The sequence below is a fragment of the Thunnus albacares genome, chromosome 12 (assembly GCF_914725855.1).
Source record: "Thunnus albacares chromosome 12, fThuAlb1.1, whole genome shotgun sequence".
Lineage (NCBI taxonomy): Eukaryota > Metazoa > Chordata > Actinopteri > Scombriformes > Scombridae > Thunnus > Thunnus albacares.
The window spans coordinates 30,134,031-30,160,757 of NC_058117.1; the positions used below are offsets into that span (position 1 = coordinate 30,134,031).

Consider the following 26,727-nt stretch of genomic DNA (forward strand, 5'->3'; position numbering starts at 1 on the left):
TCTTATTTTAATTATTTTTGCTTGTTTGTTTGTTTGGTTTTCAAACCTGAATTTGTTCTCCAGACACTGGAAGTCTGAAATGTTTGGTCACTTTGGACAGCTCAAAAAAAGCCAAGTTCAACATGTAACAATAGAAGATTCATTTACAGCGTTTGAAAAATACATCAAGTATATTTAGATGTTTGATATGATTATTATCGATCTTTTAAAAGCTGCTAAACTACAGTCACCATGTTAATGAGCTCCTTCAGCATTTTAACAAACAACACGCCGTCTGCTTCGGCTTTTAACACGCCGGGAAAATCCAAACATCCTGTTTCATGGAGGCTTTTTAATGGAAACATGAGTCAGAAAGTTTGTTTATTCACAGTTTCATTCTCCATCTAACTGAAATACTTCCGTCCCTTCCTCATTTGTCCTCCTGTCTCGTGAGCATTTATCAGGATAAAATCAACTTTTGTGTTGATGCAAAGTAGAAAACTGTCTGAGGATTTGTTGCCATGGAAACTAAGCTCATCAGGGCAACTACAGCTTCTTAGCGACAACCTGGATGTGACATGATGCTAATTTTCCCAGCATTTTTGCTTTGGATTTAAAGGCTAAATATTAATAATATGTCAATTTGAATCTATTTTCAAACATTTTAAGAGCTGCAGCCCGTCTGGTCGACGTGTCTCAGCTCACAAAAACTATTTAGATCAAGTTTACATTCAAAAAGTAGTAATTTTAAGTTTGTCAAAGTGTCAGGCGCTGCTGTAAAATGTTTTCCAGAGCTCAGTATAACTCTTAAAGTCTTTTAAGTGCAACTTACATGCAAACAGTTAGTGAAATGTAAAATATTTCTATTAAGTTCCCATCAGACCTTTTCTTTCAATCTTCTCTTTTTACTCGTTTCTTGATGTAATGTCCTGGGAAAAAAAAAGAAGCAGAATGATTCCTTGTTAGTTCTGTTATGTCTCAGCTTCAGTTTGACAAACTGAGATGAAACGATTTGATTTCAGACTCACCTCCGTCTTCGCCTTCCTCCACTCGCCCATCGGGCCCGACTTGGTCAGGACTGAAAGAGAGCAGATCGACAGGAAACATGAAACTGATCCGCTTTTTAAAACTTCACACTTTTCCAATGAGTGTGACAATAAGGTTCGACTCATGTGGGTTTCAAAAAACAGTGCCTATAGTTAAAATTGTGATGTTTTTGACCATTTTATTTACATTTTGTAAATTATTTAATCATTTCATTCCTTTAATTTTGTTTTGTTAGGGTAGAAAAGTCAGTAAAAGAAACATTTGGACCATCATTGCAAATTGGAAGTTGGTTAAACAGTGTTTAATTTAGCAGAATTATAAAAAAAAACATTTGATTGACTTCATGTAACCTGCAAATACGTGATACTTACACATAAATGTTGTGATCATCATGAACGCAGTCGATGCTACGGCGGTGCTCCACAACAGACACCTGCAGCGAGAAAACAGTGAAGTTTTACTGATTAATCTGTAAAGATCTTAAGAAAAAAACAGCCGTGTTGAAAAACTGAAGAAAGATTAAAGATCTAATTTTTAGGATTTATAACTGGAATTAGATTTGAATTATCGACTCTGTGTCTTTTCTTGGACTTTGTTCCTGATCACCTGGTTGGTTTTTAGTCCAAAAGATCAAACGTTAACTACTATTATCTGCTGCCGTCATCAGCCGCAGTTCCTCTGACGGCCACTAGAGGCCGAAAGAAAACTGTGACTGTATTGAAGTGAATGGGAAAAACCCAAAACATCTCTCTGAAATCATAAAATCATTAAAGTAATTTCCACAAGAGGTTAGGCTCTTTGTTCAATCACCGTATTTACATAATAATAATAATGATCATAATAATAATAATAATAATAATAATAATAATAATAATAATAAAACATAAGATTTGATAAGTGATTTAAAAGATGTCACTCAGATCCTCGAGCAGGCTCACAGTTGACAGTTTTGATTATAGTTTAATGTAAAGTGTCTGTTTAAATCGATATAAAGAGTTTTACCCTGAGTATAGAGCTGTAAAGATGAAGATGGTGAAGATGAAAAGCAGGATGGTCTTCATGGTTAAACCTGAAACATGAACACAAACATGTCAGAGAAACAGAAACAACTTTTGTGACACAACAAACATTTCAGATATCTTCTGTGATTTCTCTTTGAACTAGAATTTAAATTTGATTTGACTAGAAACAAAAAACTAGTAAGAAAGAACTCAAGACAGAAAGATCAGTTTTATAATGTTCAAATTCTTCTATTTATGTTTTTGTCTCACAAACTAGAATCTGATCAATACATGTTATCAAAGGCTAATTAATTAATAAGCCTAACTATGTTGTAGGAATATTTAATATCTTTTCATGATCAATTTGTTTATTTTAAAACCCTATTCCAGCAGCAGTGATGTACCTGTGTGCTCAGGTGAGCTCTGACAGACAGCAGTGATGTACCTGTGTACTCAGGTGAGCTCTAACAGACAGCAGTGATGTACCTGTGTGCTCAGGTGAGCTCTAACAGCAGCAGTGATGTACCTGTGTACTCAGGTGAGCTCTAACAGACAGCAGTGATGTACCTGTGTGCTCAGGTGAGCTCTAACAGACAGCAGTGATGTACCTGTGTACTCAGGTGAGCTCTAACAGACAGCAGTGATGTACCTGTGTGCTCAGGTGAGCTCTGACATCAGCAGTGATGTACCTGTGTGCTCAGGTGAGCTCTGACATCAGCAGTGATGTACCTGTGTGCTCAGGTGAGCTCTGACATCAGCAGTGATGTACCTGTGTGCTCAGGTGAGCTCTGACTTCAGCAGTGATGTACCTGTGTGCTCAGGTGAGCTCTAATAGCAGCAGTGATGTACCTGTGTGATCAGGTGAGCTCTGACATCAGCAGTGATGTACCTGTGTGCTCAGGTGAGCTCTAATAGCAGCAGTGATGTACCTGTGTGCTCAGGTGAGCTCTAAAGACAGCAGTGATGTACCTGTGTGCTCAGGTGAGCTCTGACAGCAGCAGTGATGTACCTGTGTGCTCAGGTGAGCTCTAAATGCAGCAGTGATGTACCTGTGTGCTCAGGTGAGCTTTAACAGACAGCAGTGATGTACCTGTGTGCTCAGGTGAGCTCTAAATGCAGCAGTGATGTACCTGTGTGCTCAGGTGAGCTCTGACATCAGCAGTGATGTACCTGTGTGCTCAGGTGAGCTCTAACAGACAGCAGTGATGTACCTGTGTGCTCAGGTGAGCTCTGACATCAGCAGTGATGTACCTGTGTGCTCAGGTGAGCTCTAATAGCAGCAGTGATGTACCTGTGTGCTCAGGTGAGCTCTGACATCAGCAGTGATATACCTGTGTGCTCAGGTGAGCTCTAAATGCAGCAGTGATGTACCTGTGTGCTCAGGTGAGCTCTGACAGCAGCAGTGATGTACCTGTGTGCTCAGGTGAGCTTTAACAGACAGCAGTGATGTACCTGTGTGCTCAGGTGAGCTCTAAATGCAGCAGTGATGTACCTGTGTGCTCAGGTGAGCTCTGACATCAGCAGTGATGTACCTGTGCGCTCAGGTGAGCTCTAAAGACAGCAGTGATGTACCTGTGTGCTCAGGTGAGCTCTGACAGCAGCAGTGATGTACCTGTGTGCTCAGGTGAGCTCTGACAGACAGCAGTGATGTACCTGTGTGCTCAGGTGAGCTCTAAAGACAGCAGTGATGTACCTGTGTGCTCAGGTGAGCTCTAACAGACAGCAGTGATGTACCTGTGTGCTCAGGTGAGCTCTAACAGACAGCAGTGATGTACCTGTGTGCTCAGGTGAGCTCTAATAGCAGCAGTGATGTACCTGTGTGCTCAGGTGAGCTCTGACAGCAGCAGGTGTTGGTGTAGAAGGGCGAGGGAGGCGGGACTTCTGACAGGCCGCCCAGTGACTGTGTGAACGTCTCCTTTGATTGACAGATCTCAGAGCAAATCTCCTCCTGGATGAGCAGCTTCGGGGGCGGGGCCACTTTGTCAGGGGGGGGCAGGACCTCAGTGTGGTCTGAAAGAGACAAAACAAATTCTTTTAATGTTTTGATTCAGTATATTTATTTATTTTATTATATTTTATTATTTTTTATTCATCTTTGTTTTAAACTATTATTATTTGTTCATTATTATATTGTTAATTTTTCTTTCTTTTTCTTACTAATTCTTATTTGCTCATTTATTTATTTAAATAAAAAAATATTTAATTTAATTTTTAAAAAGCTCTTAATGTTTTGATTCAATACATTTATTTATTTTATTATATTTTGTTACTTTTTATTCTTCTTTGTTTTTAATTATTATTATTTGTTAATTTATTAAATTGTTAATTTTTCTTTCTTTTTATTACTAATTCATATTTGCTCATTTATATGTTTAATTTAATTTGAATTATTTTTTTGTGGGGAGTGGAGGTTCCACCTGCAGGTGTAATTGTCTTCATTTGTTGATGATTTGACATGAGTCTTAAAATTAATCATGATCTGTTGTCATGGCAACAAGTCATGAAGCCCAAACCTGCTAAAGTGCAGTTTATTGACAGTTAGCCAGATTATGACCAAGATGTCTTACTATGAACAGATTTTCAGATAGAAATGTCTCATTTTCTAATATTTATAATGTGCTGTCTTATAATTATGACTTTCGTATGTCATAATTATGATTTAGTATCTCGACTCGTAGAAGTCGGTGGGATTGTTTGGGCAGAAATAAAAGTGAATTAAATCAGGTGATGTCATCAGGCTTCTGTCTTCACAAATAACGTTTGATTCCAACCTTAAACATTTCTCATAATAACGAGATCAGAATCTCGTTATTATGAGAAAAGATTTACAAGATCTTATTGATGAGACACATACGTCATAATTATGACGTAAGGCCTCCAATTATTTTCACTGGTGAATGAGATGTGCTTCTGTAATAATGAAAGAAGTGTCGGTCCGTATCTAGAGGGAAGTGAAGGTTATTTGGGTGAACTGAACCTTTAAGCAGACTGAAGTTGTTACTCACCGTACGTGAAGTTGCGGCTCTCGTCCAGCTCAGTGCTGTTGAATACGGACCAGGTAGACTCGTCCAACAAGGGGGAGCAGTTTTCCTGGCAGGTTCTGTCCCAGTCACAGTCTCGGTCCTGCTCCTGCTCTTGCTCCTGGTTCTGGTTCTGGTTCTGGTTCTGGCTCGTCCCGAAGACGCCTCTGAAGACTTTCTCGTCCAGCCACGACTGGCAGCTCTCCGTCACGTCACTCAGTAACCGAGCCAGAGAGCTGCGAGGCCTCCGTCTGCGCCGAAAGACCCTGAGAGACGATGATGAAGTTTAACTTCTGCTCTGGTTTTACTACTATTGTTAAGATTTTCTCTTCGATCTGCCCCTTAAAAGATACGTTTTTATTCTCGTCAACGAATCTCATGTTTGGATCCAAACCAACAATGAACTGATCTACTAACAAGTATTGTGTGTGTATCCAAAGCCTGATATATCTTATTCCTCCGTTGTTGCTCTGAAAACTATTAAAAACACGTCGATGAGCCTCACCGCTGCACTGGGTGACGTGTTCCTTCATTATCAAGAGTTTGATCACGTTGGTTTGTTTAGAAACGGCTCCAAAGACTAATAACGGCACATTTTCAGTCCCCGAAAAGCAGCAGAAAAATATAGGAAATCACCAGCCTTAATGTTAAAACTACTGAAAAGGCAGGAAAGACAATTCTTGTTTGTTTATTGGACAATTTAGCGTTTCTGTAATCTAGATCGGTCAGTGACACTGCAGTAAACTACCACAGATGTATATGTATGTATGGTGGGATAGTATTAATAAACTGTCATCTAAAAGTTAATTTATGAAGGAAAACATCTATAAACGAGGTTTTTTAAAAGCTCTGAAGGTTAATCAGTCATGTCGGAGAACAAAGAAGCTCTTCTCATGCTGATGATGAGTATCTCAATAACATGCGGGTCTCCTAGCAACCGTGACAGGTGACATCACGCTCTGGCTCCTGAGCGCAGCAGATGTCATACATGAAGAATTTACAGCCTTTAAAACCTGCCCGACATGTGCCGCACGGCTCGCTCTGATTGGCTGCAGAGAATTATCTCATCGCTATAAAGAGTTTGTGTGTGTGTGTGTTTGTGTGTGTGTGTGTGTGTGTGTGTGTGTGTGTGTGTGTGTGTGTGTGTGTGTGTGTGTGTGTGTGTGTGTGTGTGCGGTGTAGCAGCCATGACAACATGTCTGTTTGCTGCGTGTTGCTGATGTGACTTCATGCTTCAGGCTGATAAAATTGTTCTTTGAGGGGAAGCGTCCTTTAGAAGTCCAGGTTCCAGACGTTTAGACTCCGTCCGCCAACTCTTCCGTTTTACATTTGATTTCCGTCCTGAATCATACAACGTCTCTCTTAAAAGAGGAACTAAACTCAAAAAGTTGCTTTCTTGACCACAAAACACAGAGTTAGACGTTCTCTCTCGGGTTGGAAACGTCACCACTGCTGGAAAGTTGACCAACCAAAATTTCCAAAAGGTAGTGAAGCTGTTTAAGCTGTGAAGACACTGTTTTTATTTAGGGCTGCAACTAACAAATATTTTCATTATCGATTAATTGATTAGTTGTTCGGTGCATAAAATGTCAGCAAATATATTTGTCCTCCTGATAAAAGCTAAAGTTTTGACTTTACATCAAAACTTTTACATCATGTTTCACAAATCGACACAATATAATCTCGTTCCATCCGATAGTGGACGGTCTGGACGGATGGTTTGTTAGCTTGAACCATCTGAGGACCTTGGAAACTGTTAAAAAAATTCTTGGCAGGTGATTGGATGAACCACCTGTCTAGCTTCTCGCTGTTGTCACTCCTAAACCACGCCCACAGCTGCCAGTAGCTCCTCACAGGACGCCGATTGGTCCGAACCACCGTTGGTTCGGACACGAGTGCGTAACTTGAAGCCTGACAAGATGGCTTCCTGCATGATCTTGTGATGTTATGATCTGAGGTGATGTTATGGTGCTGAACTTAAGTCTAATAAACCGACGAGAAATGACATTTCAATGTGTGAATTCTAAAACCTTCAGCCTGTTGGACCAGAACACGTTTGTTTGTTTTTCACAAACACAAACAAGTGGCAGTGCAACAGAAAATTCAACCAACCATAAACGTAGCTGACGCTGTTTATCGTCTCTGGTCTCACAGAACATGTAGACAAATTAATTAAAATAAAATAAACTGTAACTTACTGAAGGGAAACGTGACATCTGAACTCAGATACAATCCTAAACAGTGTTATAAATACATTTTTTTCTAAAATGAATTAAACAAAATGAACTAAACATATGTGCTGGTTAACGTTCCCTCGATGAAAAAAAACGCCTGGATTACATGTTTTAATCTTCCGTTCTGCAGAACTGAACCTGTGACTTTTATACTGACACGGATGAACTGAGCGTCGATGACGTGGAGCTCACAATGAACGTAGGCATCCAATCTAGAGCTGCGATGATTCATTGATTAAACTATTTTGATAATAAATTAATTGTTTGGGGTCATTTTGTAAGAAAAAAAAAATCCAAATTCTCTGATTCCAGCTTCTGGAATGTGGATATTTTCTGGTTTCTTTTGTCCTCTATGATAATAAACTGAATATCTTTCGGTTGTGGACAAAACAAGACATCTGAGAACATCAGTTTTTCACCATTTTCTGACATTTAATAGTCAAAACAACTAATCGATTAATCACTGACACATTAATGACGATGGAAATAATCATCAGTTGCAGCCGTAGTTCGTTAGAATATCTTACTTTTGGTTAATCTTTTAATTAATCCCGTCATATCTTTAATGTTCCCATTTCTTACATCTGTCTTTTAAGTTTTTTCCATATTATTGCATCTTTTTGTACGAAATGTTCTGTATGAATAAAGTTTATTATTGTTGTTCATGTAAATGGATTTGATAAACGTTGTGTCCATCTCACCTGACCAGGTTCTCCTTGTAGGACACGTTGGTTTTGCAGGGCGTCAGCGACACGTTGCCGTCGTCGTCCCAGGAGAAGCTGTCCTCGGTGACGGCGTAGTATCCGTTGGTGAGGAGGCGCGGCGAGCGGCGGCAGCTGCAGGGATCCACGCCATCCGCGGATGAGTAACAGACGTACGAGGAGTCGGGAGAGAGGAGAGACAGGTCGAGGCTGCGGGAGACACGGACAGGAGGTTAGAGGGCGGGATAAAACAGAAAATTTAAAACTAATGAATCAGCCTCAGTTATACTTTGAAATCATTGCTAGCATGACATGCTAACAGGCTACATGTTAACATACTATCCGTGTGCATGTTCAAATATTAACATAAACATGTTAAAATGCTACTAATAGAACATACAAACACGTTAAATGTCAGCTTGTTATTGATTATATTTTAAATTAATTGATTAATTGTTCAGTCTGTGAAATGTCAAAAATTGTAAAACATGCTAATTATAAATTTCTCACAGTCCAAGATAACGTTTTCAAATTGGTTGTTTTGTCTGACCAATGGTCCAAAACACAAAAATATTAATTTTTAAGATGATTTATGTGAAGAAAATAAACATAAATCACTAAATCCTCACATTTGAGAACCCAAAATGAGATAAATTTTCACGAAATGGTTGTAAAGTTCAGTCACATTAACGTCTGTGTGAGATTCATTGACAACAGGAACTGAATACATCTCGTCTCTTTCTCCATTGAAGTGAATGGACGGAGATTTTTTCTAAACAGCAGTAGTTCAGTTTTCTTACTATGAAAACAAACCGTCGTCTCTGCTGCAACAAAACACAACAAACAACTTCAGATTTAATCACAAAGAGCAAAAGAAACAAAGTTTTTACCTCTGACAAGAGTGATGACCTCGCAACCGTCGTTTTATGGGTGAACCTGAACAACAAAGATCAGATATAAGTTACACTAAATATATTTACTCAAGTACAGTTTTGAGGTACTTGTACTTTACTTGAGTATTTCCATGTGATGCTACTTTCTACATTTCAGAGGGAAATATTGTACTTTCTACTCCACTACATTTATTTGACAGCTTTAGTTACTTTTCAGATGAAGATTTGACACAATGGATAATATAACAAGCTTTTAAAATACAACACATTGTTAAAGATGAAACCAGTGGTTTCCAACCTTTTTGGCTTTTGACGTCTTACAAAAAGCAGTGTGTAGTCGGGGTCACATTTCACATGTCTATGAGTTGTTAACAGCTCTAAAAGATCCAAAATTTACAAGTAAGACAAATGATGATTTTTTTTTTTATTTGTAATTCATTTTGATCACTTTGGCATCAAAGGTCTTTTTCTGTTGATCAGTGTCAAAAAAGTCACATTAAATCTCCTTTGATTCAATGTTAGGAAACAATAAAACATGAAAAATTCCCAGAAGGTTGAATACTCATCACAGGGGATTTATATATATATATATATATATATATATATATATGTATATTTAACATAATGAGTACTTGTACTTGTGGGTTCACATTTTTCGAGTGTGTCTTAAAGCAACAGTCAGGAGCCTAAATGAACATTGAAATAATGTGATGTATGAATCAATCTTTAAATCTCTACTTGCTTACTTATTACTTATTACGTATTTTTACTTAAAGGGGACATATTATGATTTTTGTGTTTTTCTGTTATTTATATTCTGTTATAATGTTAAATGTTAAACATCAGAGCATTAAACACAAAAATCCTGCCTGCAAGTCAAAATCCAGGGCTTCAAACCTGCACCGAACTCTTCATTTGCAACATTTTTTTCTACCTTGCTGAAGAGACATCAACACTTACTTGTAAAGAGTATTTTTATACTGCGGTGTTTCTAAATTTGACTTAAATAAAAGATCTCAGTCTTTCTTCTTCTACTGTAAAACAGCTCACACATGTTACTGGTGTGTCCTGTGTTGTTTCGTGAAGCAGACTTTGCTCTGAGAGTTTTCTAAATAAAGACAACTTTATCAGTCTGAAGAGCGAGGGAGCATTCCTGAGGACTACATGCTGATAAATGACCGTCAGCAGGCAGGAGTGTCACACGCAGGAAGATTATTAATCACCTCGTACTCAAGATCATTTAAACCACATCACAGCAGCAAAGTAAAGAACAGAACTGAGAAGTTAACCGTGTTACATCACATCACAACACGCCGTGTTAAAACTGTTCGCATCAACAGGTCAACTACAAGTGACATCAATCAATATCTTAGTTTCAGTACCGATACTGAAGTGATGCTCTGCTGGATGCACAGCGCTGCCAGATGGGAGATGTTAAAGTATCGTACTAGAGGCTTAAAGTGATCGTATTTTGAGGAAAATGATTGTACATGAGTCATAACCAAGAGAACAAACTGCCGTGCTGCGTTCACGGACGCACCATAAAGTCCGACTTTGAAGATGTGCGGTCACAAATACAACTTAGAAAATATTTCTAGATTACTAATGTAAAATATCTCATCAAAGGAGGCATATTGGAGATAAAAACATGCATGTTAGAAGCTTTTTAGACAGCGTGATGTTCAGATGTTGCTCTACACATCGAGGCTGCTGTCTTTCTTCTGCGTTGTAGACGTGAGTTTTTAATTTCCCACAGCACTGGAAGGCAGCAACTGATGCAACCTGTGTGACGAGCACATACAGGTTGCCCTGTATTTATACTAATTGTCACAAAATGATCAAATTATCGTACATTATGGGACTTCTAGCATTATTGATCGTACATCATACTGAGGGCAAAATTATTGTACGAATATGATAATTATCACACATCTGGCAACACCGTTGATATTTATGTTTGTGGAATCGTAAACATGTTTCAACCTTTTTTTTCCATTTAACAAAATGATAAACTGCTGAGAGCAACAGTATAAAATAACAAATAAAGAAATTATAACTACTTATATATAAAATAGATAACACCACTAATTATTAGATTTTTTTAAAAATTAGAATTTGTTTTGGATAAATGTTGTTTAGAGTAATCTACAACTGGCCAATCACAATAAGCATTTAACTTTATTTTCTAATTCACACATGAGAATTTCAAATTAAGAGCAATTTAATGATTTGAAGGTGTGATTTTTGTTCATTTTAAGAACTGAAGATCATGGCTGTGTCCAAGGTAATTTCCTCTTCAAAGTATTTTTTGACATTTTGCATTGTTACATCCTATAAAATGATCAAACAACACAAGATAAATTGTTGTCTTACACTCATCGGTCACTAACCAACAGAAAACTACCATCATGTGTTGCAACGACAGACAAAACGGTAAATGTTGACGTGAAATGATCAGTGTCTGAAAGTGTTTTGATGATGCCATCTGACACTAAACAGAAATGAGATCACAAATTTGTTTGTTTTACGATCAAACGCAGGTGAAGAATCACTGTACAGACACCAGACATGATGTTGTCTTAATCAGAGGAGAAAACAGGTAACGTGACGCGTCAGATGGTTTGTTTTACACAGAAACATCTGAGAAGTCGTCCTTGGAAGCTGCCAGTAGTTCCTCACGGGACGCTGCGAGCGCATAACTCGAAGCCTGACAACATGTTATTCTCGCGTGATCTCGTGACTCCAGCTGCCTCGCAAGGTAAGAAAACGGGAGCAACATGACGTCATCAGAAACTGTTCTGGGCTGCGAGTTAACCTCTTCAACCCGTCTGGAGCCGCCGGTGGGCTCATTAAACAACACATGTGGTTTGGATAAACCACGTTCAGAGCCACAGAACAATTTTTAATGCTGGTAAAGATCTCAAAGTTTCCAAATATCAAGCTACATAATAGTGTAATAATATCTAGAATGTCATGCGTTAGAGAGTACAATCAGGGCTTTTTCTCCCTTTAACCACTTAATCAAACTTGAATGAATTTGTCTTGACAGCGTTAGTTTCACCAGACAGACACTAGGTGGCGACCTGGTACTTCCTCGACCTAGAAATAATCATTTAAAATAATAATTTAAAATCTACAATCAGCTACAGAGCCGTATTTAATTGGAACAAGCTACCAGCGTCCGCAGGGCGAGTACAGAATAAATATAGATTTAAAAAGATACTGAGAAGTGTTGCAGATGAACGTATGATTGATTCCTCTGTATTTATCTTCTTTTTTTAAAAAAGTGTTTTTATTTCATTATCTTCATGAACGGGTAAATTTAATGTTGTGCTACGTCCTCAAAGTCAGCATGAAGTTAAGACTTTTCTCATGCTTTCTTTTAGTTTATCATTATCATTATTATTAACAACTTCTTTTCTTAATTTATTATCATTAACGTTCTGTATTTGTGTTCTGTTGTAATCATTGTATTGCGAGGAACACCGGGAAGAGTGGCTGTCATTAAACTGGCAGCTAATGGGGATCCTAATAAAACAATGTATGTGTGTGTGTGTGTGTGCGTGCGTGTGTGTGTGTGTGTGTGTGTGTGTGTGTGTGTGTGCTTGGCATTCACGCTGTTGTTACTGACGTACTTGTAACAGCTCCGGAGAAGAACAGAGCCATGTTTGTCTGCAGCCGAGCTGTCGAGCTGTCGATCTGTGAAAGAAACCAGAAACCAGAAACTATTAACAGGAAGTTAAATAATAAAATAACAAATTACAGTCGTATTTGAAACAACAGTGAGAAAAATCAGCCAGTTTATAAATGAGATTCTGTGTAAAAGTTGCTGACTTCACTTATTACTTAATACATTTCTTTCCCCGCTGGAGTCATGAGGATGTTTTTGGTCTTGGATGAGTTCATGAAATATTAAATTTGGATCCAAACCAACAAATGAACTGATCCACTAACGAGTACAGTGTGTGTTCATCCAAAGCCTGATATATCTAAAAACACGTCAGAGACATGTTCCTTCATCATGAAGAGTTTGGTCACGTGAGTTCGTTTAGAAACGTCTCCACAGACTAATAACAGCGATCACGTTTTCAGTCTCCGGGGAGTAGTTTTATGTAACGCCACTGAGCATGTGCAGACAAGTACTTCCTGTGCTTCAGATTCACACTCTGGCTGTATTTGTCTTTTACTGAAGCAAATTCAGATCTATTTATTTATTTCAATATCACACTGCATGAGGGCTGCGACTAACAATGATTTTCATTACCGAGTCATCTTTTTTGATTAAGTGATTGTTGTTAATTGATTGATCGATAAAACATCGATCAAATGTTTGGTTTTGCCTGATCGACAGTACAAAACCCCCAAAAAGTCAATTTATTATAATATAAGACAAGGAAAAACAGCAAAATATCAAATTTTAGAGCCTGAAAATATAATACATATAAATTATCCATATATAGATTATCAGAGATGATCAGAATAGTTGAATCAATTTTCTGCTGATCAGCTAATTAAGACCAGCTGATTAATCGACTAATTGTTGCAGCTCCTCTTTAGTCTGTTATCTTCTGTTTTAACTTACTTTTATCTTCTTTTTTTCCTTTGACTAATTTTAAATCCTACATTAATGTGTATTTTTTTATTGTCTCTTTATATTATTGTTATATATATTGATGCATTTTATGTTTTATATAAATCACTTTGATTTGCTTTGTCGTTGGAAGCTGCTGTATAAAAAAAAAACTTGCCTCGACTCGCCCGAGACAGACCGAGTCAAAATAAACTGCAGTGTGTGTGTTCATGGTGATGAAGGAATATGTCATCCAGTGCAGCGATGCGGCTCTCTAACGTGTTTTTAATAGTTTATAACAACAACGGAGGTCTACGGCACAGAAGAAGAAGATATATCAGGCTCTGGATGAACACACACGAGACTTGTTAGTGGATCAGTTCATCGATGGTTTGAATCCAAACATGAGATTTGTTGATAAGAAGAAAAATATTGAATAAAACCAAACAGACAGGAAAGAAAAAGCAGAGCAGTTTGATTTTTTAAAGGCACCAAAATGTAAGTTCCTCCCTCATCTGCTCTTCAGTAACTTATTATAGTTCAGTTAATCTCTGCTGAGCTGATCAGAGGAGTCCTCCTCCTTCTCCTCTCGAGGATTAACTAAACTAAGACTCTACCAGCTAAAATCTAATCCAAACTGATCAGACTACTGAAGAAGAGCAGCGTATTTACACCGAAACACATCACACATGTTTTTTTTAAACCCTTACCTTTAAACTTTCTGCTCAGTTCTTGTTCTTGTGCGCTCGGTTTTCAGCAAAGTCTTTCTTTCTGTTGTGGTTCTTTCACATCCTGCAGCAGCGGCAGCCTGAGAAAAAAAATGCAGAAGAAAGAGAAAAGAGAAAAACAGATGGGCTGTGACTCTGAGCTCATGTTTCCTGTTAACTCCGTCTCTGCCGGAAGGAAATTCAACTGTCACAGTCACATGGTGACAAGCCCGAAGGCTCCGTTCAGATCCATCATTTGTCTTTTTGGTCACGTGTTTTGTTTTTTTTTGTTTTTTTTTTCCTTCACGTGCAAAAATAAACCAGATGATTATGAAACATCAGGCTGAAGAGAGAGTTTTATAACAGTTTGATCTGTAAGACGTCAGTTTAGAGCTGATTGATCGACAGAAAATTGATCAGCAACTTATTTTTGATAATAACACCTAAAAGGAAATAAGAAAAAAAAACACAATGCAATATAAAAAGACAATAAAATTAAGATTTTAAATGAGTAATAGAAACAGATTAAACAGGAGAATAAAAATTACAGTCCAGTGTAGAACTGAAACAATTAGTCGATTAATCAATTAGCTAATCTGCAACTTTTTTTTGTCACTTTTCAAACCAAAACAGTAAATATGTGATGCTTTCTGGTTCTTAAATTAGAGAATTTACAGCTTTTCTTTGACAGTAAATTGATTTTCTTTGTGTTTTGGACTGTTGATCATAAAGGCGTCATCTTACTCTCTGTCATTTTTTACAGCTTATTGATGATTTATATTGGAAGATTAACAGATAATGAAAATAATTTTTAGTTGCAGCCCAACCTGAACTTAAATGATTAAAATAAAAACATTAGACCCAAACAATAACTTATAGCTTATATACATACAAATCTGTCATTAATCATTAATAAAGACTAAAAGTAAACAGGCCTGCTGTACATAAGATGAGATTCGACCTTATTGTGAATGAAAAATGATACAAAGAAATACAATTTAGCATCTAAGCAGAACCACGTAGCAAACAACGTACACACAATAAATAAAAAGAAAAGAAAAGGTTTGTTTCTATAACTTTTAACAGCATCAGAAAATATTAATAATCTGAATTTAGTTGTTTAGCATCAGACCTGTCAATCATTATTAAAGCGGTATAAGGTTTGAATCCCACATGATCTATTTTCTGAACATCAGCGGCCTCACTGAGCGCGCTCAGAGATCCTCTAAAGATCTCCTCTGTCTACTCTTGTTCTTTTGTGTCGGATGAAAGATAAACGGCGGTGAACAGATGAACTGGGTCAGCGACTGTTAGTGGGCTGAACACAGAGACTCTCTGTGTTACAGTGAATGCAGGACGGGGTGAGGGAGGTTGGGGGGGGGGTTTCCCTTCCCATCTTTCTCTCTTTCAACTGAAAAATGCTCCTTGTTATTTTAAACAATAACAACAGACCCCCGGAGGCTCCAGGACAGTGTTTAACAGAACAAACATGCTGGTGATTTAGCTTTTAGTGAAGTTAAAGATGTAAAGCTCTTCTGGAAACGTCACAGATCTTTACTGATAGTATTTGAAGCTGTTAAACGCTCAGTGAAGTTTTTACAACAACTGAAATCTGAAAACTGAAGCAGGACACAAGAGGGCGCCTTCACATCCTGATGAGCAGGGATGCAGTGGAGGTTAAAGCTCCTCCACTCAGTACAGAGAAGATAAGATTAATGATAAAAATGCCTGGAGGAATAAATCATTGTGTTAAACTCATTGTGTTTATGATTTTCACTGACTGGATGTTTAAATGTAGTTTTCCCTCCTATAATATAACTGAGGCATCAATACACAATTTATGACAATAAACTCATTTATTTTTAATAAAGCTCAAAGCTTGATAAAGCTTAAATACTTTATTGGTATGATGAGAAAGAAAAGCTGTGTGTGGTTTGATAATTACTTATCATAAGTCAACTGTTTTATAAAAAAAAAAAAAATACAGATTGATTTGGAAATTATGAGAAATATGGAGCAATCTCATCTCATGCTAACAAGTATTTTACACCGGAAAACACAAATGGGGAACAGATTTTAACAGAGATTTCATCATAAATGAGGGAACACTGTTCAACATCACAGTATTTCTACTCCTGCTAGAATGAATCAGCACTTGATAACTCCTCCTTCTTCTTCCTGCTCTCAAACACAACAAGCTCCAGTCTGTCCACAGATTTCCTTGTTACCTCCCCTTCAGATCTACAGTTTGAAGATGGGTGTTACCGACGTGTGATGTAATACAAGAACTGTCTGCTGTATTACATACAGAGACATGCTGCTCAAACTTGTTCAATTTCTAAGGAAGTGAAAGTCAGACAGTCGTTGCCACTGAGAGCCGAAATGTCGCAGCAAGGAGCTCAGCTGGACCGAAAAACCTTCTCTTGTTCGGTCTGTTTGGATCTACTGAAGGATCCGGTGACTATTCCCTGTGGACACAGCTACTGCATGAGCTGTATTAAAACACACTGGGATGGAGAGGATCAGAGGAAGATGTACAGCTGCCCTCAGTGCAGACAGACCTTCACACCGAGGCCTGTCCTGGTGAAAAACACCATGTTGGCAGATATAGTGGAGCAGCTGAAGAAGACTGGACTCCAAGCTGCTCCTGCTGATCACTGCTATGCTGGACCTGAAGATGTGGCCTGTGATGTCTGCACTGGGAGGAAGCTGAAAGCCCTCAAGTCCTGTCTGGTATGTCTGATATCTTACTGTAAAAATCACCTCCAGCCTCACTATGAATTGCCTGCTTTCGAAAAGCACAAGCTGGTCGACCCCTCCAAGAAGCTCCAGGAGAACATCTGCTCTCGTCATGATGAGGTGATGAAGATGTTCTGCCGTACTGATCAGCAGAGTATCTGTTATCTCTGCCCCGTGGATGAACATAAAGGCCACGACACAGTCTCAGCTGCAGTAGAAAGGACTGAGAGGCAGAGAGAGCTCGAGGTGAGTCGACAAAACATCCAGCAGAGAATCCAGGACAGAGAGAAAGATGTGAAGCTGCTTCAACAGGAGGTGGAGGCCGTCAGTCGCTCTGCTGATAAAGCAGTGGAGAACAATGAGAAGATCTTCACTGAGCTGATCCGTCTCATCCAGAAAAGAAGCTCTGATGTGAAGCAGCAGATCAGATCCCAGCAGGAAACTGAAGTGAGTCGAGTCAAAGAGCTTCAGGAGAAGCTGGAGCAGGAGATCACTGAGCTGAAGAGGAAAGACGCTGAACTGAAGCAGCTCTCACACACAGAGGATCACAACCAGTTTCTACACAACTACCCCTCACTGTCACAACTCAGTGAACCTACAGACTCATCCAGCATCAATAACCGTCCTCTGAGATACTTTGAGGATGTGACAGCAGCAGTGTCAGAGGTCATGGATCTACTACAGGACATGCTGAGGGAGAAATGGATGAATATCTCACTGACAGTGAGTAATGTGGATGGTTTACTGTCACAACCAGAACCCAAGACCAGAGCTGGATTCTTAAAACATTTCAGAGACATCACACTGGATCCAAACACTGCAAACGTACATCTGTTATTATCTGAGGGAAACAGAAAAGTAGAAGCAGCTAAAAACCAGGGTTATCCTTATCATGTAGACAGATTCAATTTTTGGTATCAGGTCCTGAGTAGAGAGAGTCTAACTGGACGTTGTTACTGGGAGGTGGAGTGGAGAGACGGAGGAGGTTGTGTAGCAGTCGCATACAAGAATATCAGAAGAGGAGGAGGCTCAGAAAAATGTAGATTTGGATACAATGACAAATCTTGGGCTTTAAGATGTGACACTAACCGTTATGAATTTTGGTTCAACAACATCTCAACTCCCTTCTCAGGTCCTCAGTCCTCCAGAGTAGGAGTGTACCTGGATCACAGAGCAGGTATTCTGTCCTTCTACAGCATCTCTGAAACCATGACTCTCCTCTACAGAGTCCAGACCACATTCACTCAGCCTCTCTATGCTGGACTTAATGGAGCCACAGCTGAGATTTGTAAACTCAAATAGACAGAAGTCATTTCAGACTTCATGTGTCAGATTCTTTGTTGTAATTCTTCATGTTTTTGTCTCCATTGTTTCTGAGACCTCGTTGCTGTGGTGTTTCTGAACTGCACAGAGATCAGCTGTCAATCAAACTGGGATTATCAACACTTCTTTGTTAAATCATTTGTTGTTCTGATGATGTTTTGAGTTTCTTTAAATGTCACTTTTTCCTGTGTGTTTTTATCCATGGAGGCTATCACTGCTCATGATGACGTCTTTTACCTTCACTGACGTTCCTTCAGATGAAAATATAAACTTCTCTTTGTTCTAAACGTTAGTTTCATGTTTTAACCACTTAGTAAATTGATAAAGAGATGTACAATCAAACTGTAATTATAATGATAATAATCAACAAGGAGATCATTTATCATTTTCTTGTACATAGCTGACATTCTGGGTTAAATGAACTGATTGTGTGGATGAAGTGAATATTTGCAGACTGTAAACTCTTCTCTCCCATATTTCCCATGTGACCTGAATGCAACGTCAGTGTTACAGACAGATTTACATATATTTAAATCTCTCTTTACTGATATTGTTTGAAGCTGCCAAAGGCTCAGTGGAGTTTTTACATGTTTTCCTGCAATGAAAATCACAGCAGGTCAACAACTGAAATCTGAAACCTGAAGCAGGACACAAGAGGGCGCCTTCATCCTGCTAACCAGGGATGTAGTGGAGGTTAAAGCTCCTCCAATCAGTTTATAATTTGCAGGTATGTAGCAGGTAGTTTTCAGGACATTTTGCAAATCATTTTGGTGGAACTGTGTACAAATTATATGAAAAAGGAAAAGAGTTGGTTTATATTTGGATTCATTATGTAGTTCTTGATTTGGAAAAATTCTTAATAAATTAGAGTCTTGACAGTTCTTTCACAGGCCAAAAAAATGTACTCTTGCATGCGTATATTTCTGTGTGAAATTATATGTTAGCTTATTAGGTTGTTTCTTTTAAAATGCTGTAACGATTGAGCATCTGTCAACAATTTAGGCAACATTTTATTTCCACAGATTCTTACTTGACTCATAATTTCCAGAACAATTTTTCAATAATTTCCTAAAGTAGCGTCTGTGTAATGCTCTCATTTCAGAGCTGTTAAGAAACAATCTAATAAGCTATCATGCAGTTTGACACATAAAACTACACACTGAAAACTGAGTATTTTCTGTCAGTTAATGAATTATCAAGAGGTTAATTTATTAATTGTTTTTGGAAACTAACAACCCCGATATAATGCTTGGACACTTATATATTTTATAAAAAACAGCACCACCCTTTCTGTAAAATGTCCTTAACGTGAATCATTACATTTTCACAAGTTACAAGGAACATTTCCTGGAAATTAGTATAAAATAAGCATCACTTAAACTCATCTATCAGCATTTATAGTTTAAAGAAAAAAGGAAGTAGATGGCATAAGAAATGTACTGGTTGAGGTGAGGTCGGCATATTCATGCACATGTTATGGTTTTGCTCTGATGTGAAGAGGTTCAGGAAGAATGTAATTGATTATCCGTCATCAATGTTAAATGTGCAGACTCTCTCCTGTCAAGCCAAATGTTTACACAGAGAACAACATGAGGATGTAAAAAGAAGCAAATACAGGACTGTTTTACAGGATTTCTGTCAGTAAGACAGACGATCTTCATGAGCTGGACTGTTACGGTTAACTACAATCTAACATCTGATTATATATATATATATATATATATATATATATATATATATATTTATGTGCCTCAAATAGCATGTATATTCTTTGAGACACATACACTGTATATCAGTCCAACAAAATCATACTAGATAAAGTAAATTGTGGACATTTGTAAAGATATAAGCAGTGAAAGGACAGAGCTGTAGTAATCGACATATAGAACATCAGATCTCAGATCCCATGAACACTTTGGCAGCAGAAAGCAGAGGTGAGGAGTGTTTTTTCAAACGAGAAATGAGCTCCATTGTAGACACAAACAGGCTGAAATACACAGTATCTCTTTAAAACTGCTCCTCCTCCTGGAATGAATCATAGCTTGATAACTCCTCCCTCTTCTTCCTGCCTTGAAACACAACAAGCTCCAGTCTGTCCACATATTTCCTTGTTCCCTCCCCATCAGATCTACAGTTGGAAGATGGGTGTAACCAACATGTGAAAGAGCTGCAGCCTCCATTCACTGCAGAAACACATGCTGTTTAGATCAAAGGTCAAACCTATTCAACTTCTAAGGAAGTGAAACTCAGACAGTCGTTGCCACTGAGAGCTGAAATGGAGCAGAAAGGAGTTCAGCTGGACTGGGAAACATTTAGCTGTTCGATCTGTTTGGATCTACTGAAGGATCCGGTGACTATTACCTGTGGACACAGCTACTGCATGAACTGTATTAAAAGCTTCTGGGATGAAGAGGATGAGAAGAAAATCTACAGCTGCCCTCAGTGCAGACAGACCTTCGCACCGAAGCCTGTCCTGGTGAAAAACACCATGTTAGCAGCTTTAGTGGAGCAGCTGAAGAAGATTGGACTCCAAGCTGCTCCTGCTGATCACTGCTATGCTGGACCTGAAGATGTGGCCTGTGATTTCTGCACTGGGAGGAAGATGAAAGCTCTAAAGTCTTGTTTGCATTGTCCGGCCTCTTACTGTGAGAAACACCTTCAACCTCATCATGAATCACCCACATTCAAAAAACACAAGCTGGTCGACCCCTCCAAAAAGCTCCAGGAGAACATCTGCTCTCGTCATGATGAGGTGATGAAGATGTTCTGCCGTACTGATCAGCAGAGTATCTGTTATCTCTGCTCTGTGGATGAACATAAAGGCCACGACACAGTCTCAGCTGCAGCAGAAAGGACTGAGAGGCAGAGAGAGCTCGAGGTGAGTCGACAAAACATCCAGCAGAGAATCCAGGACAGAGAGAAAGATGTGAAGCTGCTTCAACAGGAGGTGGAGGCCGTCAGTCGCTCTGCTGATAAAGCAGTGGAGGACAGTGAGAAGATCTTCACTGAGCTGATCCGTCTCATCCAGAAAAGAAGCTCTGATGTGAAGCAGCAGATCAGATCCCAGCAGGAAACTGAAGTGAGTCAAGTCAAAGAGCTTCAGGAGAAGCTGGAGCAGGAGATCACTGAGCTGAAGAGGAAAGACGCTGAACTGAAGAAGCTCTCACACACAGAGGATCACAACCAGTTTCTACACAACTACCCCTCACTGTCACAACTCAGTGAACCTACAGACTCATCCAGCATCAATATCCGTCCTCTGAGATACTTTGAGGATGTGACAGCAGCTGTGTCAGAGCTCAGAGATCAACTACAGGACATCCTGAGGGAGAAATGGACAAACATCTCACTGACAGTGACTGAAGTGGACGTTTTACTGTCAGAAGCAGAACCCAAGACCAGAGCTGAGTTCTTAAAATATTCACGTGAAATCACACTGGATCCAAACACAGCACACATACTGATATTATTATCTGAGGGGAACAGAAAAGCAGAGCGAATGAGTCAACACCAGTCTTATTCTAGTCATCCAGACAGATTCACTGATTGGTGTCAGGTCCTGAGTAGAGAGAGTCTGACTGGACGTTGTTACTGGGAGGTGGAGTGGAGCGGGAGAGGAGTTTATGTAGCAGTCGCATACAAGAATATCAGCAGAACAGGAGGCTCGAAGGAATGTGGATTTGGATTCAATGACAAATCTTGGGCTTTATATTCTGACAATAAAAGTTATGGATTTTGGTTCGAAGGTATCAAAACTCCTGTCTCAGGTCCTGGTTCCTCCAGAGTAGGAGTGTACCTGGATCACAGAGCAGGTATTCTGTCCTTCTACAGCGTCTCTGAAACCATGACTCTCCTCCACAGAGTCCAGACCACATTCACTCAGCCTCTCTATGCTGGACTTTGTCCTGTTTATCATGGAACCACAGCTGAGTTCTGTAAACTCAAGTAGACAGAAGTCATTTCAGACTTCATGTGTCAGATTCTTTGTTGTAATTCTTTATATTTTTGTCTCCATTGTTTCTGAGAGCTCGTTGCTGTGGTGTTTCTGAACTGCACAGAGATCAGCTGTCAATCAAACTGGGATTGTCAACACTTCTTTGTTAAATCATTTGTTGTTCTGATGATGTTTTGAGTTTCTTTAAATGTCATTTTTTCCTGTGTGTTTTTATCCATGGAGGCTATCACTGCTCATGATGACGTCTTTTACCTTCACTGACGTTTCTTCAGATGAAAATATAAACTTCTCTTTGTTCTAAATGTTAGTTTCATGTTTGTATTGATGTGTTTGTGTGCTGTTGTTTCTCTTCCACCTCAGTGTCTTAAACAGAGAAAACAGCAGAACTTCCTTCATCATAGATATTTTGTTCTCATCACTTTGTAAATTGATAAAGAAATGTACAATCAGACTGTAATTATAATGATGATAATCAACGAGAAGATCATTTATCATGTTCTTGTACATAGCTGACATTCTGGGTTAAATGAACTGATTGTGTGGATGAAGTGAATATTTGTAAAGTGGAAACTCTTCTCTCCCATCTTTGCCATGTGACCTGAATGCAGCATCAGTGTTTCAGGGTGTGACTTCTGTCAACAAACTGACACAGTGTGATATTACAGATATTTAAATCTCTCTTTACTGATATTGTTTGAAGCTGTTAAAGGCTCAGTGGAGTTTTTACATGTTTTCCTGCAATGAAAATCACAGCAGGTCAACAAGATAAGATTAAGATAAGATAAGATTAATGATAAAATGCTTGGAGGAATAGATCATGGTTAGTGATGTCAAACTGCTGTAGGTCATCACAAATGCATTTTTTTAAGTTAAATAAAGTACAGAAATTATTGCTTAAAAAAAAGGATTGCCTTTGTGTATTTACGCTACCTTCCCTCTGTCAATTAAAATGCCATTTATTACTGTTCATTTGAAAATAACCTGTTTCTGACTTTTTTTTTTAACAGTGTTCTGGTTTAATTTGCACCAGTTTCAGTCTGTGCTACCAGCTATTGGTAAGAAAAGGTCAGGTTAACCACGGTGTGTTTGTGAGAAGGTTTCATTTCACGTTGATGCTTTTAAATGAAGAATTGTCTTTCAAACTGATCAATAAAACTTAAATCCTTCACTGGTATGATGAGAATTAAAAGCCAAAGTTTGATTCCTGTTGGTTTATTTGAGACACCTACACTGTATATCAATAAAATCATACTATACAAAGTAAATGTGGACATTTGCAAAGACATTTAACATTAAAAAAACACACCTTTTATTCAAATTTACATTCTGAATTTAAACTGCTTTCTTCACAAATACTTAGAGGACGTTATCAAATAACATTAGTTCAGTAGATTTTATAACATCACTGGAATTTCATAATTTCTACAACAGTGATTAATTTCTGTTTTTCATCTAGTGTATTTGAATTATTGTAATCAAGTGTTTAATTAAGCTGAATATCAGAAGAACTCAGTAATTTTATGCACTGAGGAGTCATCTCAGATTCCAAAAACATTTTGGCAGCAGAAAGCAGAGCTGACTCTGCTCCCCCAGAGCTCTGCAACTCCTGGGATTGGACAGGATGCATCTTCTGGGTGGGCAGACTGAAATTTTAAAGCAGTGTCTTATCTGAGACTCTAGGCTGTTTTTAAGGTACTCTTTTTGCTGCTGCTTTTTGCTGGTTGCTACGTGCTGTTTGCTTTTGTCTTTGTCTTCTTGCTTTCTGCCATGCTGGTTGAAAGTTTGCATTTTGCTAGTCTGAAGATGTGACTCAGAACAACAGGAGGTGAAACCTCAGAATGTAGAGTCATGAGTTGAAGATCAAGCTTAGGAGAGCATGAGAGGATAAACCAGGAGCTCTCTTCCAATGGAAACTTTTCCGGACTGGCCGACTCACTCATCATTACAAGATCCAAACTCCAGCTCCTCATCCCGGTGCATCGGACTCCATTCTCCACAAGAAGCCACCACAGGGAGCAAGCAAGCAGTCCTACAAAACCTTCATCGACTTGCTCGAACCCTGGTGTTTTCATAATTTGCAATTTCAATTAGCAATTCAGAACTAAGCTGTTGTACCGTTGATTTGACTCACTGCTTCTCAGGTAACAGTCATCTCATCTGTTTATCAGGTCTCTCATACCAACTGCACAGTAGATAACTCTGCATCATGCATTTCAATTATTCACTAGCCATAGCCTTGTGTACCAGTTTCCCTTTCCCTCTTGTGTCTTGTTTGTAAAATGTTGTGGTGTTTAATACTTGTACCTGTAGTATTAGTAAGAAATGTGTATGTAACTAAAGTGGACTTGTTTGTGTTTTCTTGTGCTTGTATCTCAGTCACTTAACCTTAAAAGACCTATACCCTCGCAAAATCATAATTACGATTAATAATAATCACAATTCTAATTGATCTCTCTTGTGTGGCCAACAAGGAGGACTATTTCTTTATTATTATACCTCCTATAATATGAGATATGTCACTGGACGAATAATTTCATGTTGTGCACAATAATTAATCATAATTCCCTCATAAAATCATAAAGATATTTGAGTGCACAAATTCCTATATACATTTAAAGAGCACTTATGGAGAACTTGTGTTTCCAAATGAAGAAGAAAAAACAGATTTAGATCTAAAAAAAAAACCCAAAATAAGTTAAAGATCTGATAAAAATCACTGTATATTAATTCAGTAGAGATGTGTGAGATTCTTCATATCTTATCCCTGAAATAAAACATCCCTAAAACATTTCTATAATCCTCTTCAACCGCCTTTAAGTGTTTTTGTCTTTTTTCCTCTGGTATCTCTATAATATTCCTTTAGAATAAAAACTCAGTACCTTCAATGCTTTATAATAGAATTACTGTCATTTATTTATTTATTTATTTATTTATTTATTCCCCCCCTTTTTGTTTCACATTGGACTCTCCCCATCCTATGTTTCCCAGCATGCCTTGCAGCAGCAGTCTGGTCTCTGCTTTGTTGGAGCTGCTGATGTTGGAGGAAAACGCGTCGCAGGAAGCAGAAAGATGGATCGAACCATTTTACCAGCAGCTCCAACATCACTGTAACACTTAAACTGCACCTGCAGTCAGTCTCTGTCACATCTTCTTAATATATGAATATTAACATATTAATAGCATGCAGCCTGTTGAAGCTGCTGGGTGTTGAAGTTTTAAAGCCCTTTTTGTCATTTGATGCTTTTTTATTTATTATTCCCCATTATATTATTGCTTTAGTACCTCTTATTGCATGTGTGATTCTCTATTTTGATTTACAGCAGTGTTAGAATATTGTTATTGAATTGTACTGTTAAATAACTTTCGTGCTTAAAATGATAATGCAGCTCAGATATGAATTTATAATTTTTCCTTGTGTTTCCATTTTTAAAACATGATCTACACCTATAACAGCGCCTCATAGTGTGTTTATTGTTCACTAATGAGATGTTGCACCATCCTTGCTGTTCTCATAGTATTGTTATTGAACAGTATTCCCCTATAATTTGATCACTTACAATATTTATGCTGCTCAGAGGTGAATTTATAAAGATTTTCTTGTATTATGAGGTATTCTTTTTCATATTTACACATAAAATATTGCTCTATGTTGCCTCATGGTGTCTCTATTGTCCCTGCAGTTCTAGTAAATATTTCTATGGATGTTTTATAGTCTCTATAATATTCCTACAGCATATTTAGAGAGTGCCTATAGTAGCTATTTTTAGCTGCATTCCTGTAATATTTCCATGATAAAGTGTGTCTGGTATGCCTGTATCCTCCTGCTGGTGTTGCATTGTTATTAGAAATTAAAAATAAACTATGATATATGATTATTGTACCGGAAGATATTAAAGAATGTTGCATTCGTCATAATCTAAATGAAAGAATATGGTCATTTATTTCAGTTTTTAATCAAATAACGGAAAAAATTAGTTAATTTGCATGAAATAAAGTATCGTTAAAAATAATTTCAGTTATTTTAAATATGTCTAAAACCTTCAACGCCGTTTGTTTCTATTTGCTTCAAATGTTCAAGTTGATCTCAGCAGAAACTGAACAAAATGCAGACAAAGAAATAACTGAACTGAACTCACCGTTTTGTTTTTCTGCAGGTTTTTTCTGCTGAAGTGAAGAAAAAGTATTTTTCCAGCGAATAGTTCAACTTTCCTTTCTGCTATTCTTCCCCCTCTTCTTCTTCTTCCTTCTGAACTTCAGTCTTTTTAAAATCTTGATATTTTTTTATTGGGCTGAACAAAGTCCGCAGCTCGGGGCTCCGCAGCTGTTAGTGACGTCACTGAGCCTCGCCTCCAGACAGGAAACAGCTCCTCCTGTCCCGTCAAAGTAAAACACAGAACAATACAGGTTCCAGTGACGGTTTCATAGTAAAAACACAATAAACTGTGTTTTTTGGATCAGTGGTTCACAACGTTTATGACCTGTGACCCCTTAAAATAAAGCAAAGTCTACCTGAGACCCCTTGACAAATGTTGCATAGTTTACCAGTTAAGTTACCGAT

General features: G+C 38.2%; 3 protein-coding genes across 5 annotated transcripts; 2 read left to right on the plus strand and 1 right to left on the minus strand.

Annotated features, from left to right (window-relative positions):
• Positions 1–26,483, minus strand: tmem71 (transmembrane protein 71). Of its 3 annotated transcripts, XM_044367633.1 has the most exons (12): positions 26,306–26,483; positions 14,156–14,253; positions 12,511–12,574; positions 8,873–8,918; positions 7,983–8,192; positions 5,033–5,313; positions 3,864–4,037; positions 2,514–2,534; positions 2,029–2,095; positions 1,398–1,459; positions 1,008–1,057; positions 1–908 (listed from the first exon to the last, which is right to left on the minus strand). In XM_044367633.1, exons 3-12 carry the CDS (start codon positions 12,539–12,541, stop codon positions 885–887), a joined length of 966 nt encoding a protein of 321 aa, XP_044223568.1. In that variant the 5' UTR covers positions 12,542–12,574; positions 14,156–14,253; positions 26,306–26,483; the 3' UTR covers positions 1–884. The 3 variants fall into 3 exon arrangements, with proteins under 3 accessions (XP_044223568.1, XP_044223570.1, XP_044223567.1); XM_044367635.1 differs by lacking the exon at positions 2,514–2,534 and having other exon boundaries at positions 3,843–4,037; positions 12,511–12,566; XM_044367632.1 differs by lacking the exon at positions 2,514–2,534 and having other exon boundaries at positions 3,843–4,037.
• On the plus strand, positions 16,398–18,449 carry LOC122993463 (tripartite motif-containing protein 16-like). The gene has a single exon (XM_044367629.1). The coding sequence runs from the start codon at positions 16,535–16,537 to the stop codon at positions 18,191–18,193; it is 1,659 nt and encodes a 552-aa protein (XP_044223564.1). The 5' UTR covers positions 16,398–16,534; the 3' UTR covers positions 18,194–18,449.
• LOC122993462 (tripartite motif-containing protein 16-like) lies at positions 20,054–22,400 on the plus strand. Its single transcript, XM_044367628.1, has one exon. It carries the CDS (start codon positions 20,490–20,492, stop codon positions 22,161–22,163), a length of 1,674 nt encoding a protein of 557 aa, XP_044223563.1. The 5' UTR covers positions 20,054–20,489; the 3' UTR covers positions 22,164–22,400.
• Positions 26,484–26,727: the final 244 nt, after the last annotated feature.

Bases quoted from the DNA above. Each gene is read 5' to 3' on its own strand.
- tmem71 (XM_044367635.1), bottom strand. From the start codon at position 12,541: ATGGCTCTGTTCTTCTCCGGAGCTGTTACAA. The intron at 2,096-3,842 runs GTACATCACTGC...TTCATGTTTCAG, and splicing joins GAGCTCACCTGAGCACACAG to GTTTAACCATGAAGACCATC. The intron at 1,058-1,397 runs GTAAGTATCACG...GCTCTCTTTCAG, and splicing joins GATGATCACAACATTTATGT to TCCTGACCAAGTCGGGCCCG.
- LOC122993462 (XM_044367628.1), top strand. From the start codon at position 20,490: ATGGAGCAGAAAGGAGTTCAGCTGGACTGGGAAACATTTAGCTGTTCG.
- LOC122993463 (XM_044367629.1), top strand. From the start codon at position 16,535: ATGTCGCAGCAAGGAGCTCAGCTGGACCGAAAAACCTTCTCTTGTTCG.